This window comes from Bos grunniens, chromosome 6, assembly GCF_055505025.1.
Source record: "Bos grunniens cultivar Pamir isolate PY7600 chromosome 6, Bosgru_T2T1.0, whole genome shotgun sequence".
NCBI lineage: Eukaryota > Metazoa > Chordata > Mammalia > Artiodactyla > Bovidae > Bos > Bos grunniens.
Genome location: NC_141170.1, coordinates 82,206,638 through 82,225,623, shown reverse-complemented (window position 1 = coordinate 82,225,623; position 18,986 = coordinate 82,206,638). Strand labels below are relative to the sequence as shown.

At 36.9% G+C, this 18,986-nt stretch overlaps 2 protein-coding genes across 6 annotated transcripts in view; one reads left to right on the top strand and one right to left on the bottom strand.

Moving 5' to 3' along the window:
- The window catches only part of PYURF (PIGY upstream open reading frame), a 90,390-nt gene that overhangs the window by 31,536 nt on the left and 39,868 nt on the right, over positions 1-18,986 (top strand). The gene's annotated exons all lie outside the window — the stretch shown is intronic.
- HERC5 (HECT and RLD domain containing E3 ubiquitin protein ligase 5) overlaps positions 1-18,986 on the bottom strand; it is a 45,338-nt gene that overhangs the window by 24,856 nt on the left and 1,496 nt on the right. The window contains exons 2-13 of one of the 2 annotated variants that reach the window (XM_086406468.1): positions 17,638-17,758; positions 16,945-17,021; positions 14,357-14,578; positions 13,108-13,199; positions 12,719-12,849; positions 11,126-11,271; positions 9,766-9,842; positions 7,771-7,874; positions 6,188-6,247; positions 4,554-4,647; positions 1,404-1,593; positions 6-160 (exon numbers count right to left, since the gene is read on the bottom strand). In XM_086406468.1, the coding sequence (XP_086262594.1) occupies positions 6-160; positions 1,404-1,593; positions 4,554-4,647; positions 6,188-6,247; positions 7,771-7,874; positions 9,766-9,842; positions 11,126-11,271; positions 12,719-12,849; positions 13,108-13,199; positions 14,357-14,578; positions 16,945-17,021; positions 17,638-17,758 (1,469 nt within the window). The remainder of the gene's footprint in view (positions 1-5; positions 161-1,403; positions 1,594-4,553; positions 4,648-6,187; positions 6,248-7,770; positions 7,875-9,765; positions 9,843-11,125; positions 11,272-12,718; positions 12,850-13,107; positions 13,200-14,356; positions 14,579-16,944; positions 17,022-17,637; positions 17,759-18,986) is intronic. The other variant, XM_086406469.1, reaches the window with a different exon arrangement.

Here is an 18,986-nt window from a genome sequence, read left to right as displayed (position 1 = left end):
CTTACCCTATAGAGCTTTTTCAACACTTCTAGGAGAGCTTTAATGTGACTGTTATTCTCAGAACTTTCAGTCCAATAATGCAGTTGAGCAATGACAGCTCTTTTAAACATCTGGACCAGATTGATGAAAATAGATTCTTTCAGAGATGCCCAATATTCCTCTGAGGGATACAAAGGTAGATAACTGTTAGCATGTAATGTTTCTTGGATTCTTTCAATATTTTCTAAAGCAGTCAAAAAATTATTTTCTAAAAGTAGTCAATATTTTCTAAAACAGAGTATTTTCATATATATCATAGGTATCAATATAAAAACACATTTGTAATATACTTTTCAGTAAATATAATTGCAATTGAAAGTTTAGATGTCCTCAAAGAAATGAGTTGAAATGAAAGTTTCGTGTCCTAAAAAAAAAGGATGCCTTAACAGTAACAGAACCACAAACCTGATCTAATTAATTTGTGAAGGGGGAAAAAAGCTAGACAAAATTAATTAGTCACATTTTTTGCCCCAGTGAAATAGCATACCGTATGAAAAACCAGATAAAAAACTATTTGTGATGATGACTCTTTTTTCACTCTGAGCATGAGTTTTTAACTCTTAAAAACCACCTTTCAGCATTGTGAAAAAGAAAACTGCTTTAAACAACTGCTTGTTCACTTACAATGTGACTTAAGAAAACATAAGAAAGGGCTTCCCTGAGCTGATATGCTAATTGTGTCGAAGACCGAAACAAAGTTTAATCAAGGCCTAGACCTAACTTCCAGTGTACTAGAAACACAGGGAAAAGAATAAACAATCAGACAAAACTAGATGTGAAACACTGTACAGAAAAACTGACCCAGGCTCTTCTTAAAAAAAAAAAATTCTGCAAAATACTTTTTGAGACAACTGCAAAAATCTAAACATGGCCTAGATATTATATAATACAGTGGAATCATGTCTAATCTTATTAGGTGTGATAACAAAGTCATTGTAATACAGGGTTCCATATCCTTCCGAGATATGCATGCAAATATTATGGGTAAATGTCTCCAATTTACTTTCATATAGTTCAACAAAAATGAAACTTAATCTGTACATCAAGAGGGAGATGCTTACACAACAAAACTGCTACTGAGTGTCAGAGAGTATCTGGGATTTACTGTACTAGTCTTTCATTGTCTGGGAATGAAGTTTTTCTTAATGAAAAGTAGGGAGCAATGGACCTCATGACCAAGTCACACATGTATCATCACAAGATCACTAAAAAGTGACTAGGAACAATCCATTTTGGATGACCGCAGTAATGATTACAGCATGTTTATATGCTAAGAATATAAACTAAAAAACAAGAATATGTTTACAATATGTTTCCATTGAGAAGATTGTCATGTATTTTCAAGTGTAAACCATCAATCTTACCCAGAACCCCTGACATCTGGTCATTCATTTTACAAACAGCTTCTGCAAATGGAACCACCAGGCTCTCCCAGTTGTTACTATCATGCATCACAGGACATTCTGGGAGAAGGAAGAAAACTTCTAAAGCTTCTTGGTGTGGAGAATTAAATGGAAGATTTTTGAGCAGATTATCCTTGAGACATGAGGTTATCTGTGGTCAAAAAGGATCCGGGAAAAGACAAGTCAAACACAGCAGGAACTGGGTGCAGTTACTGTAATAAAATAACGTGTGGAACCTGGAGTTTCATTCCACCATGAAACTGGAATGATCACTTGTCTTTCTAAACCCCATGTTTACAATTCATCTCATCTACCCTCCCAAGTACCTAGGAGTACGTATTTGACAAGTATTTTCCCCATCCAGTTGTTGGCGTTTATGAAGGAGATCAAGAAGAAATCACATGTGCAAGACTGTACTAAATGCACAATGGACTCAGAATTAAAAAGCAGCCCCCTAATAAGTTCCATAGTCTTCCCTCCAGCTCCACTATCACACCTCACTTATTAAAGAGGAAGAATATGCCAGAATCTCCCAAAGTAAAACAAAAATTAAAAAACAAAAAAAAAAAGGAACTACAATGAAATCAACATGGTTTCCTGTTATCTTCTTACAGAATCACCTGTCTCATCAAACTCTCTCCACCAAACTCTAGTTTCTCTCTCTCCCAATATTCTTTCAATTTCCCCAATTCAGAATGCAAGTTGAAGAAAAATCTGAAGAAATGTGAAGAAAAAAGTTGAAGAAAAATTCAAATGGAATTGTGAATTTTTATGTGTTATGTGGGCTGAGGTAACAGTAATAATTTGTCTAAAAGCCCACTAAGAAGGTAAGATAGTGTTTCCAGGGTTCTTATTATTTGCCAGATATTCACATGTATAAGGTCATCTATTCTTGTCATTTCTCTGTATAATAGATATTATTATGCCTGATTTATAAATAAGAACTCTGCATGTCAGAGAAATTAACTTGCTCAGGGTCACAGAGCTAAGTAAGAATCTCTCCTGGTTCTTTCTGAATCCAAAGCTCAATCACTGAATTAGGAGATACTAGCAAATGTTCTCTCTAAATATACAAATTCTTATAACCATCTACTGTAAACATTATATTGGGTTCCCTCTACTAGGTTCAATCTTCAGTCATGCACACCTGATTACTACACTGTAACCCATTTCCATGCCTCCCTCTTCCTCTGTGCTCTTCATCATCCACACCCCCAAGCCTCCCAGCTCTTTAGAACCCCTGCAAAACTCTGGAGCCAGTTACAGAGTTTCACATCTTAGGCCCTGGTGCACACCCTCCTGGATTGCCTGGTCTTTCCTCTGTAGGAACCTGGTACAGTCTCCCTCCACCTTGGGCACCTTGTTTTGAGCACTCTAAATAGAACCAACCATTTACAGCCCGGAGTAATGAATGAATTCATTCACCCAAAAATGTTTATTATACACTCACTATGTTCTAAGCTAGGCATTTGGGAAGACTAAGTGTAGTTGCTCAGTCGTGTCCAACTCTTTGTGACCCCGTGGACTGCAGCCCACCAGGCTCCTCTGTCCATGGGATTCTCCAGGCAAGAATACTAGAGGGGGTTGCCATTTCCTTATCCAGGGGATCTTCCCGATCCAGGGATCAAACCTGGGTCTTCCGCATCACAGGCAGATGCTTTACCCTCTGAGCCACCAGGGAACCCAGTGAAGACATCCAGTCTTCACACTGACATCTGCACAAAGGTATCTGTCTCCCTTCATGAACTAAGAGCCTCTAAGAATGGGGAGCATGTCTCTCTCATCTGCATCAGGAATCCCACCACAATGCCCTACTCATGGCAGTATTCAACTGTTGGCTGAATAAATGAAGGAAGGCCAAGTCTGTGAGTTCATATCACAGAAACCTCAAAATAGAAACATTATAGGTCTTTTGATCCAACTATCTCGTCTGAAACAATGGGAAACTGCTCCACGATTATGTTGCTTGCACTGTATGTGATACTGTTCTGTCGCAACCAAGGTATATTAACCTTAGTGGTGAACTAGTCCAACTTCTTCATGAATGCAGAAATGGTTTTCTATTTTTGGTGATCTTTCCAAGTGCTGCAGAGTCCTGGATAAAGGTGCTTAATTAGGGATCCATTTTACTTCAGACTCCTAATTGGGCTGTGGTTCTGCCAAAGTTAATATAATTAAATTTTCCATCTTCCCTTGAGAGAAAAGAATGTATGTAAGAGAGAACTTGCAGCTAAGATACAGAATGTGGATTGTGACAGAGCCAGAGAGCAGGTGAGAGAGCTGACAGCAGGGAGGGAATGAGTGGATATGGAGGGAAAGAGAACGAGAGCCACAGAAGCAGAAGGAAAGGCCAAATCGGGGAAGGACAGAAAAGCAAAGAGAGGAGAAGTGGAAGTGGGGGAGAGAAAAGAACCAGAGACTTAGGAAGAAACAGATTGAGCGAAGCACACAGATAATACTACCCCTAGATCAATCAGTACAGTAGAACAGGGAAATAAATTAATAAAAGCTATATATTAGGAAAGGCTATATTAAAAAAGGAAGTATATTTGAAGCATCTCCAAGTGCGAAGCCTAAGGATAGTAATAACAGTGCTGCAACAAAGAAGCAACAATCCCAGAAAGAATAAGAACATTCTAGAATCTACAGAAAAGGAACAGCAATGCAACGAAACACAGAAGAAGAACCCAAGAAAGAAGCCCTTTCTGAGGGGGACAGTCACATTAGAAAAGGTGTTCTCATTTCTATACTTAAGTGTAAAATAATTGCAAATAATATGCTGCTCTTATTCTCGTGTAACCGTCTCAGCAAATATTTTAATAATCTTCCTAAAGTCAGAGTTGAAAACATTCCCTCTAGGGGAGTCTGTGCATATACGTGTAAACATGTGTGCATACAGATAAACTGTTTTGACTATCTGTAACCTATGTTCCTACTATTTCACCCTATGTGGGGAAACTCCTGAATACTATTGGAGTTTAACTTAATTTATATAAGCCACAGGGCTTCAGAGAATATATGAAAACAAAATACTTCTTCTGAAATTTTGAGTTCTTATAAAAATGTTTCAGTGTATTTTCTTTTTCCAAGTAACAATCTGAAGAATACCACCGTGTTAGTAATCCAGTCCTTTTGGGTTAATTCCTTAAAGGTGTTCCTTGCTGTATTCAAGTCCAAATGAATAGATATCATTTCTCCATCTATTCTGTGAAGGAAGATAAATGAAAGATAGATAAGTAAGTAAATGAAAAAAGAGGCTTCAAGATTAAGTATTTTATTATTTATCCAGATGAAAAGTTTATTCTAAAGCTTGCTTCATTTTAATAAAATTATTTTTTCTCACCTTTACAATAACATATGATTGTTTCTAAAATGCCAAAAAAATATCAAGTCTGCATTAACAATATATATGCTATCAGACTTTATATCAGATACTGTCTTACCTTAAATGAGTAATCAATAAATATTTATTTTCCAGTAAATTAAAAAAAAAAAAAAAAACAGCCAAAGATAAAAGGTAAGTTTTTCTTGTTTCCCAGTTTCATGAACCAGAAGCAGGAACCAAAAAAGGGGTCTCCAAGCAGTAAATTTGTAGTAATCCAATAGAAAATTACTAATGAAATGACTATCTTAACCCAAGAATTATACTGGATTGAATATATTACTAAAATAGACACATTCTTTGTGAAATAATATATTTAGTGTCTGAAAAGAGACAAATTCTTTTAAATAAATATTATACCAATATTTAGGAAAAGAAGTACAAAGTCATTCTTTCATATACTTAAAAATTCAAAGAAACCTAAGTATCCAGAAATAAAGAAACAAATCAATTAAGATATGTCCTTCCCATGGAATACCTTGCAACCATTAAAATGATGTTATGGAGACATACTATTATAAAAATTGAATAAAACAGAAAGTGGACAAAACGTTAAGTATAAAGAAATATATAAAACAATTCCATTTTTTGTAAAAGAACACATTTGCATAGAAAAAGATATTTATACAAACTCTAGCTATTATGTGTAAGTGCTGAATTTTGGCTGATTTTCATTTTTGTTGTTCTTTCATGTCATTTTTTTTTTTACATTTTCTACAGCAAACATGTATGTGCTTTTGTAGGGGAAAAGGTAATTTTTTTAAATGAGATATTATTTTACCCTCAAACCATTTTATCATTTTTTAATAATTTTAATGAAAAAATTTTATAAACATTTTAAATAAAATTTTAATAAAATATAATTTTATAATTTTTCTTTATAATTTCTTTCACAATTTTTTAAATGAGACATAACTGACACGTAACATTATACTAGTTTCAGGTGTGTACAACATAGTGCATTGATACATGTAGAGCATATACTGTGAAACAATCACTACACAGTTACAAATTTTTTCCTTGTGATGAGAACTTTTAAGATCTATTCTCTTAAGGAAGGAAGGAAGGAAAGTCGCTCAGTCGTGTCCGACTCTTTGCAACCCCATGGACTATACAGTCCATGGAATTTGCAAGGCCAGAATACTGGAATGGGTAGCCTGTCCCATCTCCAGGGGATCTTCCCAACCCAGGGATCGAACCCAGGTCTCCCACATTGCAGGAGGATTCTTTACCAGCTGAGCCACAATTCTCTTAGCCAACTTTCAAATATACAATACAGTATTATTAATACTAATCATAGTAACCATGCTATCATTACAGAATACTTTTAACAAAATTTTAAATTTATTATAATATATATTACCTTTCCCTTAAAAAACTTCCAGTCAGACATGCAGGAGATGAAAATATCTCTCTTATTTCCCTATATTAGGAATAAGATTGTGGTTAAAACAAATCAGAATATGTCTCCTTATACAAGAGGCATAATAATTGTCCTTCAAACTCCTCCTGCTATCTCTGAGTTATCTGAATACTGCCATGTGCATCTGAAAGTCTATTTCATTTGTGAAATCTCAAAATTTCAGAGGCAAACAAAGAAATAAAAAGATACGTATTCAGAGAAGCAACAGGAGAAGAGAAGGTTTGACCAAGGGTCAGTATTGTAAGACAAATAAAACACTCCCAACATACCCAGTTTCCCAAGCCTTATTTATTTCTATTCTACTGAAGTGGAAACAAAATAGAGGGTGGGGGAGTATGCTCAGTTCCATCTTAGAAGTAACTGCACAAACAGTTCTTGACCATTCGTGCTCTCCAAGTCAAGATGCAGCTATTTGGTGTAACTACTTTCCAGAATTATAAAGCAATACCTAAAGTGTCTCTAAAAGGAAATGCTTGTAAAAATGAGTACAATCTTTAACGATGGTAGGAGTTCTATTATTTACAACAAGGTTGCCTAAGATGTTCAGCTGTGAGTAAGAATTCAACAAACAAGAGACCCAAAGTCAAGCAGGGCTGGGAAACTATACACTATATTTCCTGCTCAGAGTCACAATTACACAAACATATCAAAGGCCCAGAGAGGTCCTGCAATAAAGAGAGCTGCCCTCATGGAGCTTAAGTGCTAGTTGTGATGATTAATTGTATGTATCAACTTGGCCAGAGAATTGGTCAAACACCAATCTAGATGTTGCTGTGAAGGTATTTTTTTAGACAGCATTAACATTCAAATCAGCAGAGTTTGAGTAAAGCAGATTACCCTCTATAACGGGGGTGTGCCTTATCCAATCAGCTGTAAAGGTCTTAAGAGGAAGTGTTAAGGAAGAGGAAATTCTGCCTTCAGACAGCCTTGGGACTCAAGCTTAATATAATTCTTCCCTAGATCTCCAACCTGCAGTCTTGTCTCACAGATTTTGCACTTGCCACCCCCTACAACTGAGTGTGTGTGTGCTCAGTTACTCAGTCGTGTCTAACTCTTTGTGACCTCCAGGGCTATAGCCTGCCAGGCTCCTTGGTCCATACAATTTCCCAGGCAAGAATACTGGAATTTTCACTCCTTAAAAATCTCTCTCTACACACACACACCCTCTTACTGATTCTGTTTCTCTGAAGATCACCAAGTAGTAGACCACTGTGTGATGATTTAGTCACTAAGTCATTTCCAACTCTTGTGACCCCACAGACTGTAGCCCACCAGGCTCCACTGTCCATGGGATTTCCCAGGCAAGAACACTGGAGTGAGTTGCCATTTCCTTTTCCAAGGGATCTTACTGACCCAGGGATCAAACTCTCATCTCCTAAATTGTATGATTCTTTACTGCTGAGCCCCTAGGGAAGCCAAACAGACTACTAATGGACCACAAAATCTTACATCTTTGTACTGTGCAAAATCAACTGGGAAAACACTGATTTAAAGAGCTATATGAGCAGACACTTAGGTTGTACCTTTTTGTATTTTGCCATCGTTTAGTCCCCACATCAGCAATCCATCTCTTTACAGTGCCTTCATTCAAGGTAGGAATTTTCCTCCTCAGATTCACATAGGAATTCTGTAAACAAAATAGTAGAATATAGTAATCTAGATACAAATGAAATAGGTCTTCAACTTTTAGGCACCTTCTAAGGATAGAGCATAATACTAAGTATGGATAATATAGCTCTGGAAAATCATAAAGATTCTACCAAGGAACAATTAATCATTTGCCTGGTTGCCAGTTTCTTGACCAAGGATGTTTAGATCCAAAGTAAACTTCTCTGAATGCCCCAACACTGAACGCTTTATACGGATATGACCAGATTAAATTGAACATTAGAGAGTTTGGGGAGATCCTGAAAGGACTGGGTACAGAAGCAGCAAGAACTCAATTTGCCTTGGTGAAGTAGGATGTGGAGATTATGGACTGATTATTCATAAGACTATGAACCTCGGGTCTTTATTAATACTGGCTGGCAACGTCACTTCAAAATGTTAACCCATTAGCTTCTTAAAACCCTAACCAAAATGCCATTTGCAAGGAGCTTCCTGAAAGGTAAGTAGAATCTAGGGAAATCACACTTATTTGACATACAGTATGGGAAAAATCTGCCGATTCTTGTTGAGTAAAGATGCATGCGGTTTAGACAATAAAGGGTCAATAACGTCTAGCCATTCCCCAACATGAGCCTAGGAACATCATGATTTTGGAATTCACCAAATCTAGATTCTGAAAATTTTTGTTTTACTTAGATACCAACTTATAAAACTTCTAGTCTCTAACTCCTAAGGTAAGTAACAACAAAAATAAACAAACGGGACCTAATCCAACTTACAAGCTTTTGCACAGCAAAGGGAATCATAAAAATGGAAAAGACAACCTATGGAATGGGAGAAAATATCTGCAGACAACATGACTGACATGGGCTTAACCTGCAAAGTATACAAAAAGCTCGGCAACTCTATTAAGGTCCTCTGCCCATTTCCTCATTTGGTTGGTTGTTTTTTCATTGTTGAGTTGCCGAGCTCTTTGTATACTTTGAAATTTCTCTAATGAAGACATATAGATGGCCAGTAGGCACATGAAGACGCTGAACATCACACATATTAGAGAAACGCCAAGCAAAACTACAATGAGGTACCACTTCACACTGGTCAGAATGGTCATTATTAAACAGTCTACAAATAACAAATGCTGGAGAGGATGTGGAGAAAAGGGAACCATCCTATACTGTTGGTAGGAATGTAAGTTGGTGCAGCCACTATGGAAAACAGAATGGAGGACCCTCAGAAAAGTAAAAATAGAATTACTATATGACACAGCAATCCCACTCCTGGGTATATACCCACAAAACACTGTAATTCAAAAAGCTACATGTACCCCATGGTCACAGGAGCATTATTCACAATAGCCAAACATGGAAACCACCTAAATGTCTGCCAACAGAAGAATGGATAATCAAGAAATGTGACACGTTTATACAATGGAATATCACTCAGCCATAAAAAGAACAAAAATCATGCCATTTGTAGCAACATGGAAGGCAACTAGAGATTATCATACTAAGTGAAGTAAGTCAGGAAAAGTACCATATGATACCACTTCTATGTAAAATCTAAAATATGGCAAAAATGAACCTACCTACAAAAGAGAAACAGATTCACAGGCACAGAGAATAGACTCGTGGTTGCTAAGGAGGAGGCCAAGAGAGAAAGAGGGGTGGACTGGGAATTTGGGGTTCGTAAACGCAAACTATCACATTAACATGCATAAAAAACAAGGTCCTACTGCATAACACAGGCAACCGTATCCAGTCTCCTGGGATAAACCACCATGGAAAAGAATAGTAAAAGAATGTATATACATATGAAACTGAAGTCATTCTGCTGTACAGCAAAGATTGGCACAATATTATAAATCAACTATACTTCAATTAAAAAAAAAACTTCTAGAGATCTTTTTTTACCTCTTTTTCCATCCAAATCAAAATGCTTTGATTCCCTCCAGCAACTATTATTAACTCCTTTACTGAGGTGCTGCTTTCTGAAAGGAATTTACAAAAAATTAGAAACTCATGTGATACAAACATACACACACAAGTAACTTTAGATCCTTCTTAAACTGAGTCCTTTTATCTTTCTGACAGACAAAGAGTCAGTACACTTCCCACTCACAAAGCAAAAATACATATCTACTTCAGGGTGAAGTCTAGTTGGCAAACAGGTGATTCGGAAGGCTGACAACGTGGTATCAGTTTAATATACATGGTTACTATAAATGCTTATATATTCAACACAGTCAAACAAATACTTGATTAGTTAACTGTTCCCTGGTTTAATTTAGCACCTATTACTAAAAACCACATTCTAGGAACTTCCCTGGAAGTCCAGTCATTAGGACTCCATGTTTCCACTGCAGGGAGCACGGGTTCGATCCCTGGTCAGGGAACTAAGATCGTACAAGTCACCTGGTGCAGCCAAAAACAAACAAACAAAAAGCCCTTTCTACAACTCAAGATTTAATCAGTGACTATTGGCTCTGAAGAATGTTAACAGTACTTCAAAGGCCTATGTACGTGGTTATAAGAAATTAGATATAAGATACAAACTGCTTATGGAAATAACCGTATCGTTCATTTCCCCAGAAGAACTGAGAGAACTTTAGTACTTTAGGTCACCACTAAGCTTTCAGAAACAAGTGACCCAAGTGCTCCAAGGCACTTCTATAGTGAAACCTTTCAGAGTTAAGCCTCTGAAGTTACACAGTGCAAACACAGTTCAAGTCTAGCCCAAACTGCTTACAGGCTAACCCTTCACTTTCCAAGTCTCTGTGCCCTCCAGTAAGATGGGACTGAAAGCTCACATCTCCTGATGCTGCTTAAGGACAGGTAAGAAGACACAAGCAAGTTAAGTACAGTTACACTGCCTGGTGTATGTCAGCTGCTTATCATTCTGAGGGTTTTTTATGATTAGGAGTCAGTTTAGTCAGGTAAGAAAACCAATCATCATGGAAATGATAGGTCCCTTGAAGACTGGAATCAGAGACTGCAAAGGCCTCTGAACCCATATAGTTGGTTTTTTTGTTTTTTTTTTTTAATGTTCTATCATTCTAAGTTCACATTAATCTTAACCTGAAGGGCTTAGAAAACTAATGGCTATTCTGACTTGATAAATTAGATACGGTATGTTAAGTTATTTACAAGTAAACATGAAATCAGTAAAATTCCATTCATAGTCATACATTTTTCTTGGTACATTACACACTTAGGAAAATCAGGTTTTCAACAAAGGCATTTATGCCAAATCCTGTGCTCCCACAGAATTTACCAGATTTGAGTTCTTCACTTGATAGCAATTTCATGGGACGTGGTATCAGCTGATTACGTGTCCCACCGTTTCCCAGTTGTCCTTCTTTTCCAGAACCAAAAGAAAAGACCTTTCCCGTATCAGAAACATAGGCAAGTGTGTGCTGCCTAATAAACAGAAGCACATACAGTCAATTCTCAATTCTCCATAATGATCAGAATATGCAGCAATCTGGTAAAACTTCAGAATAGAAATTATGCTACCCAGTGAGTGAAACTAGTTAACAAACTCCAAGTGGATGAAATTAGCCATGTGGAAACTAAGAAATCACTAATGTGTAGCTGAGGTGATTTTGGAACCCCAAAGTCCACTGAAAGCCATGATGCTGCATCCTGGCAAAGGATTTCCCTTGGTCAGAACAGGCACCACCCCTAGCATTCTACTCCTTTTTTAGGCCTTGGCTTGAGTCACCACCTCCTGGAAGCCATCTCTGAGCTCCTCCCCTTCCCCATCCTAGAAGATGGAATCAGGTGATCCTGAGCTCCAACTCTACTTCCCAAAGACCTTTAATTATGCTGATTTTCTTACCAATCTGATTAATGGCCTCTCCTATTATACAGATGTATAAGGAAAGAATTTGGCCTTGCTCAGAGCTCTGGCCTTTATTCTCACCTCTAGGGAGGTGATGTCTAACCTCTTAGAATTTCCCAAGTGATAGGAGTGTCTCTGTTATTCATGGCAGGCCCCTTGACCACACCTAATAGTTTATCAAAGTGGCTCATAGAGGCCCCTCCAGCTATAGGTAAGCTGAACCTCTGGGTACACAGAGGCTGGAGTCTGAGTTCAGTCACATGGGCAATAATTCAATCAATCATGACTAAGCAATGAAAGTCTGGACTTGGGTGAACTTCCCTAATTGACAATATTCTTCACAGTCATGAATCAGGCTGGGAGGAGGTAACACTGTCCATGCCTCCAAGGGGAGTGGACATCAGAAGCTCCTCATTTGCACCTCTTTTAGACTCTGTCCTATGCAGCTCTTCCTTTAACTCTATTGATAATTTGTATCCTCCTCTTAAAATTGACCATCAGTATAATAGCTTTCAGTGAGCCTTGTGTCTTTCCAGTAAACTCGCCTGTGTTAGTAGGGGTGCTTCTCTGGTTTGCATTAAGACATGTCTAAGGTGAGGATTCCTCCTGTAACACATGCTACTCAGAGGAGTGTGTGTCATGAAAAATCCAAAGTGGTGACAAAGTTTCTTTGGTTAACACAGATAGAGTGAGGATATCAATGAGTAATCCTTTCTAACTCGTTTGTTCATTTTTTCCAAATAAATAATTTTTTAAAAGATAAAGTGCATTTTAATGTTTACAAAGGTATTTCACTGAAGGACCAACAGAAAGTATATTTACATATTTAAAAAATCAATTAAAATAAATATGTATACTAAAATAAAGATTATGATTGTCTAACAATGTGAATTAAGCATTTTCACCTATCTGAAAATGTTTGATAGTTTTAACTCAAAGAAACTGAAGAGAAATTTTATTAAACTACCTATCTAAATTTATTATATTTATCTTATCAATTTTTATTGATACTTTACAACTTACCTTCCACATGCTATCTGGGTCACTCTATTTCCAACAAGCCCAGTTACCAAACGGGGTCTTAACTCATTCTGTGTTGAATTGTGACCGAGTTGCCCGTACTTTCCATCACCAAAAGTAAACACCAGTCCACTCTAAGAAAGGGAATTTCTTATCAGAAATTAGAGAATATGACACAGAAGTAACACTCACTTCTGTGGAGGCATCAGTGAAAAATCAATAAAATCACCATCAGAACAAAGCCCCCCAATTATCAGGACAGTCCTGCATGGGGAAGCAGTGACCTTGCTTCCCCAGGAAACACCAGCTGCCCATATCTCCATGTTCTAGTGCTCTCTCCACTACAAAGTGCTCTTCTGGAACTGCAGTCAAAGAGACAAGGGTACACTAACCTTTGTGAGCAGCGCAGTGTGACAGCCACCACAAGCAAGAAATTCAACTTTCTGATCATCCAGTGTTTCAATACAGGAAGGAGAATCTTTATCTACACAAGGAAAAGAAGAGTTCAAGTAACCACAAGGAAACATTGAATTTCATACTGGAGTTCCACGCTACTGATAAAACACCCAGATTACTTCCTCTAGGCCCATCACAGTAGCTCCCAACACACTCTGACAAGAAAGGCTCTATGCTGGTAGATTTAGGTCTGAAACTGGAACAGGGGTGGTGGTCAAAGGGCCACACTTGGGGGTACTCACCTGTGAAGTGTCACTTTCACTTCCCAGAGCCCCTTCTTCTCTTTTTAAACCTGACTTGATTAGCTTTCGTTGCAGCATATCTGGTATTTCCAATTCTAGTCTAGCATTATTACCCTTCTAATGAACCTAAAGCTTCTTATTTTTCTTTCAAATTCTCTAGTGGAGAGAATTGCCTTACACTACCTCTTCTCTCTATCACGATTACTTCCTTATCCCAAAGAGATTCAGCAAAAGTAAGTTCAGCGGTCCTTTATTCCTTTTCCTCCTGTGAAATGACTTATGGGTTCTCCTGAGTAACTAGCACGGGGACATGTGAGGCAGAAATGCAGTATCTGACCAGTAACCCTAGGCAGAATGTGTATATTACCACGGCTGATAAAGCATCGGAGTTTGCCACACCTGAAATCTCTAACAAGGGGTTTGGGGTCATCAGAAATATTGACTTTTTCTTTGGGGAGGTAGCTCAGTAATGCGAATTACATGTTTATGTGTGTCTACACACATGTAATTAAAACCTTACCACGATTGTATTAATAGATATTTAAAGTCCACAGGTACCTTAAAGGTCACTTCATCCAAACTCATCACTTTACAGAAAAAGAAAATGAGACATGGAGAAAAATGAAGTGACTTGGGTAGGCGAAATTAGTTAATGTGGAAGTGGGAATCACAGCCCAGATATTCCGATCTCTTGTCCAACGCTCTTTCCCTTTTTCCCACTTGACCCAGACACTCATCTCAATTACAGCCATGACCTGCACACTGCGTGTGTTGTTTAGACCGATTCTACACTGAACACAGAGAGATAACCAGGCAAATCAGTGCTAATGAAAGCGGGAATCTGAACCATTTTTGGTTCAGATTACATTCCAATTATATTCATTTCTCTTATATGTCAAATATATTTGTTTATAATATGAAATTTTAAAATATATTTCCATACTGTAGGTGTGGCCCAGGCCCAGCTGTCCACAATCATTTCTTCCCCAAGAGTAAACATTTCCGGACATGGATAAGGCCATGCTGTGGGCTTCTCCTGCAGAAATCTGAACCAAGGGGACTCCTGAGAGGTTCTCCACAATCTCCGGTGTAGAAGTTGAGGCAAATATTCTTCCAACTCCAAGCTGGCCATCTAAGTTCTGTCCCCAAGCAAAAAGCTCACCACCTTGACATTAACAGAGAAAATGCTGTCTTAGTTTAAAATGCAGCAGACATCACCCTAGGACATTATATTCTATCCATACTACACCATTACAATCTCGTCCATTCAAACTGACAGGACTGCTCAGATCTCAAGACTCAGTCAGAAAAACTAGAAGAAACTTCTCTTCAGCAGTAAAAGTTACAGTTCCTTATCTCCTACCTCAAAGGGTAGTATTAAGAACTGGATGTCTGTGTTCGCCCAAAACTCCTATGCTGAAATCCTATCCTTCAGTGTGATAGTATTAGGAAGTGGCCTTTGGGGTGGTGACTAAGATTGGATGAGATCATGATAGGGGGAGCACTCATGAATGGGATTAATGCCCTTATAAAAGGGTCCCCAGAGAGCTCTCTTGTCCTTTCCACTTGTAAGAAGACTGCCCTCACTAGATACCAAATCTGCTAAAACCCTGAACTGGACTTCAAATTTCTGCTGTTTAAATCACCTACTCTATTTTTATTATAGCGACCCAAACAGACAAAGAATAAAGCTATTGGAATATATTACAATCAAATTCAAGAAATACTTATTTTTAAAAACTCACAGGATGGGCCTATGAAAGACAGAAATACTCTACTTTTGAAAACTAAAAACCCCAAACTACCTTTCTTTCTCTCCCTCTCCATGTGCCCAAAGATGCTAAATAAATAATGTAAACATACATTTGAAATTGCAGTACAGTATCATGAAGAGTGAGCATCTTCTTCCATGAATTAAATATATGGAGCATATTTTCATTTTATTTATCTATTTTAAAAAATTTTATTGGAGTATAGTTGATTCACAATGTTGTGTCAGTTTCAGTTGTACAGCAAAGTGAATACACATATTGGAACATATTTTTAAAGAAAAGTTCTTAGATGTTATCTAACAGAGATGACAGTACCTAATAGAGGCTGAAAAAATATATCAGAGACTTAAATTTTAGTGAGTACTACTCTGCAAGATACTATGCAGGAACAGGTGAGAGGTAGAGATTTTCCTTCAAACCTAACTACCAAGTGCCTATCAGTCGGCAGGAAATACCAAAATGAGAAGGATGAGTAGTTCCCTTTCTTGCTTTCCCAACTTTCATTCTTCCTACATTGTATTGTGACTTACCAGTAATAAACCCTGAACAATCCCTTCCCCCCACATCCATACATCCTAGGCTTCTTGAAGGCACATGTATCTGTTTCACCTTCACAACCTGAACATGTACTCAAAATGAAAGAGTTGTTCATAAATGGATCATGTCAAACAACCAGCTTTTTCCAATACAAATTAACACTTAAACCTTAACAGAGCCTTCAGTGTAAGTCAAATACATGATCACTTACTTCCCTTGAATTTCAGCTTTCATTCTAAAAGTTTATATCTGTCCTATGTATTTAAAAAATTTCCTTGATCCTGAATTCCACTATTCCTTATCACCTGCCTGTCTTAATTAGGTCAAGTGGCTTCAGGAAATAATTCATATTCACTACTTCCCTTTCCTACCATTATGGCATCTGATAAAAAATGTTAAGTAATACAGGGTTGAGGAGAATCCCCAAATTCAAAAGTTAATGTTAAAACATGTCAGAGGCCAGCAAACTGGCCATAAAAGCAGACCCAAGGGATTCTGAGCTCCTATCATGGGAGGTGGAAGAACCCTAGGAAAAGGGAAGAAAGTTCTGGAAAAGGGTGGACCATTCCTAGTCTTGATTCCAGAGAGAATGATTTTAATTATTTAGAATATTTTCATTGTTTCATATTTGAAAAATAGAAAACAGAACTGCTGAAATAAATCTCTAGGCCCAAGATGGCACCCAGGTGCCATGTCACCAAACCGAACTTTCACACTCTGAACGCTCAGCCTAACCAGAAACACAGTACATCCAGTCAGCCAATCCCCAAACACCAAGTTTACTCTGGGCTCTATACTTATTTCCTTGATCAGATATGCAACCACAGTCAATCATGCCCTGTTTCCATATTGAAGCTTCTGACACTCTACAAAACTTGCCCTTGCTCAAAATCCCTTGGGAAGAGCATTCCATTGCTTATGAGCTCCTATACGCTTTCAATCAATAGGCTCTTTTCCCTTAAATAAAGAACATCAAACTCATTACCAAATTGCTTTAGTTTTTTCATTTGAGAGAATAAAATGTAGGAAAAGTAATTATGAAAACCGGAAGATTTTATAGGTCCAAGAATTCTGATTTTGTATCTCTTTTAGTAGTGTTCTAGACCGTACCACATTCAAAACCATATTTCGGTCCTGGTACCAAATGAAGCACATACATTCTCTTAGTTCTATATACACATAGATTTACTCTCTTTTGAAAAAACAATATTTAGAAAAGTACCTTTTGAGAGTGCAAGAGAATGATAATCTCCACATGTGATCTGAATTATATTTTTTTCTTGTAAAATGCACTGAAACCTGATGAAAGGAAATATATTTTACATTGATCACAAATAAGTCACAACAGTTAAGAATTATTAACTGTATTTAATTAGGATTGAAACTCCAAAAAGTTAACTTCACATTCAGCACATCTAAAATTATTATAGTAATAATATGCTTTAATTAGTGGTTTAAAAGGAAAATAATGTTCATTCTAAAACTGTGGTAAGATGATTCTAAGACTCTTTTACAAACCATAATTTTATGATGCAGGAATAATACAAGATGAAAATAAGTTCTAATTCACAAGATCTACTAGGAAAAAGTCTCACAAATCATTCCATGATAATTCACTTTTCTCTGGGGTTGAAAACTACTTTGGGGTTAAATGAGTTAATTACTATGTAAGTCCAATTTGGGGATATGTGGACTAACCAATCATTTCCTTTAAGTGCCAAATCAACATGGTACATGCCCTGGGAGATACAAATTGATTTACAGTTCACTAGTCAGTTCAGAATTCATCATTTACTTAAGATACCACCATATAAAGCAAAGATTGTATAAAGTAACATTTTCCTACAAAAATTATGATGCTTTTTGAGTGAAATTTACATCATTTTTAATAAAAAGATAAAAAAAACTTTCCTACCTTGCATGTTCTATGCTATACTTGTACTCAAATGGTTTTCCATCCGAGGATAGAACCAGCATGTGCTCTTCTCCTTGGTCCATGGAATGTATCTTCATTTTTTTCCCTAACTTAATGCACTCTGCAGAGCAAATCCAACAGGAACTATCATCACTCACTGTGACCCACTACTATTATTCACTTAATTATAATGCACTTAAAACACCTGGGAAAAAATGTCAACTACACAACTTAACATGAACGTCTCTTTTAAGAAAATTCAACCATGCACCAAGCAGACAAAATAGCAATGACTATTGTCTTGACAACAGATTTTTTTTTTTAATTTGGGAAAGCATCGATTTATATACTGTTTTAAATTGAATGTATCTTTTCAATTAAAATAGCTAACTATTTGCTTTTAGATTCCTGTTTAATAAGTTCAAGGAGAGAAACTAAATTTGAAGTGCTAGAAATGAAAAAGTCTGTAAGAAACTATAATTTAATTTTTGGAGAACATACTTCATTTTAAGAGTAAATGAGGAATTGGGTTTGGGGGACAATTTTTTAAAAGGATGCTATTAAAAGAAATTGTACTGCCAGTGCATATTTAGCGCTTTCTCAAAGTTAAAGATTTAAAACTGTCCACTAAACCCTTTACTTTTATCTCATTTAATTTGTTCACAAAAAGTAGGTAGAGTTGGGACCTTGTTTCAGTTTTCAGTTCTAATGAAATAAATCTATTTACGCGAAAGATCAAAGCACAAACCACTTCATAATACAAATTCTAAAGAGAACCAAACCAGTCTGGTAATAAAGAATGCCCCAATAGACTAAAGCTTTTTTAGAGACTCAGCATTTCAAATCAGTTGAAAAAAAGGAGGGTTTATTCAAAAAAGGTGGGTTTATTCAAAAAAAGGTACTGGAACACGGCTAGCCATTTTGGAGAAAAAAAATAAATCAATCCATATTCCTCCCACCTCACTCCTTAAGTCAAAATAACTGCTAAGTGTATTTAAAATGTTAGGTTTAAAAGCAAAATCTTAATATTAGGAAAAAGATGAGAACATTAAACAAATTTGGATTGAGAATAGCTTTCTAACATAACACGAAATGCTTAAGTCTCCTTAAATGAAAAGACTGATGTAGTAAACTATAAAATAACATTAGCAAACGGCAAGTCGGGTAAAATTTTACTGCGTATATGACCGACAAACGGCTACTCTTACTCAATACACAAAAACTCTTCCAAATAAACAGGAAAAAGATAAACAACTCATCTTTTTTTTTTAAGCGAGGCAAAGATGTCAATGAACTGGCAGTTCACACACCCCCAAAAACCTCAAATAACCTACAGAAAAAAGGTTCTC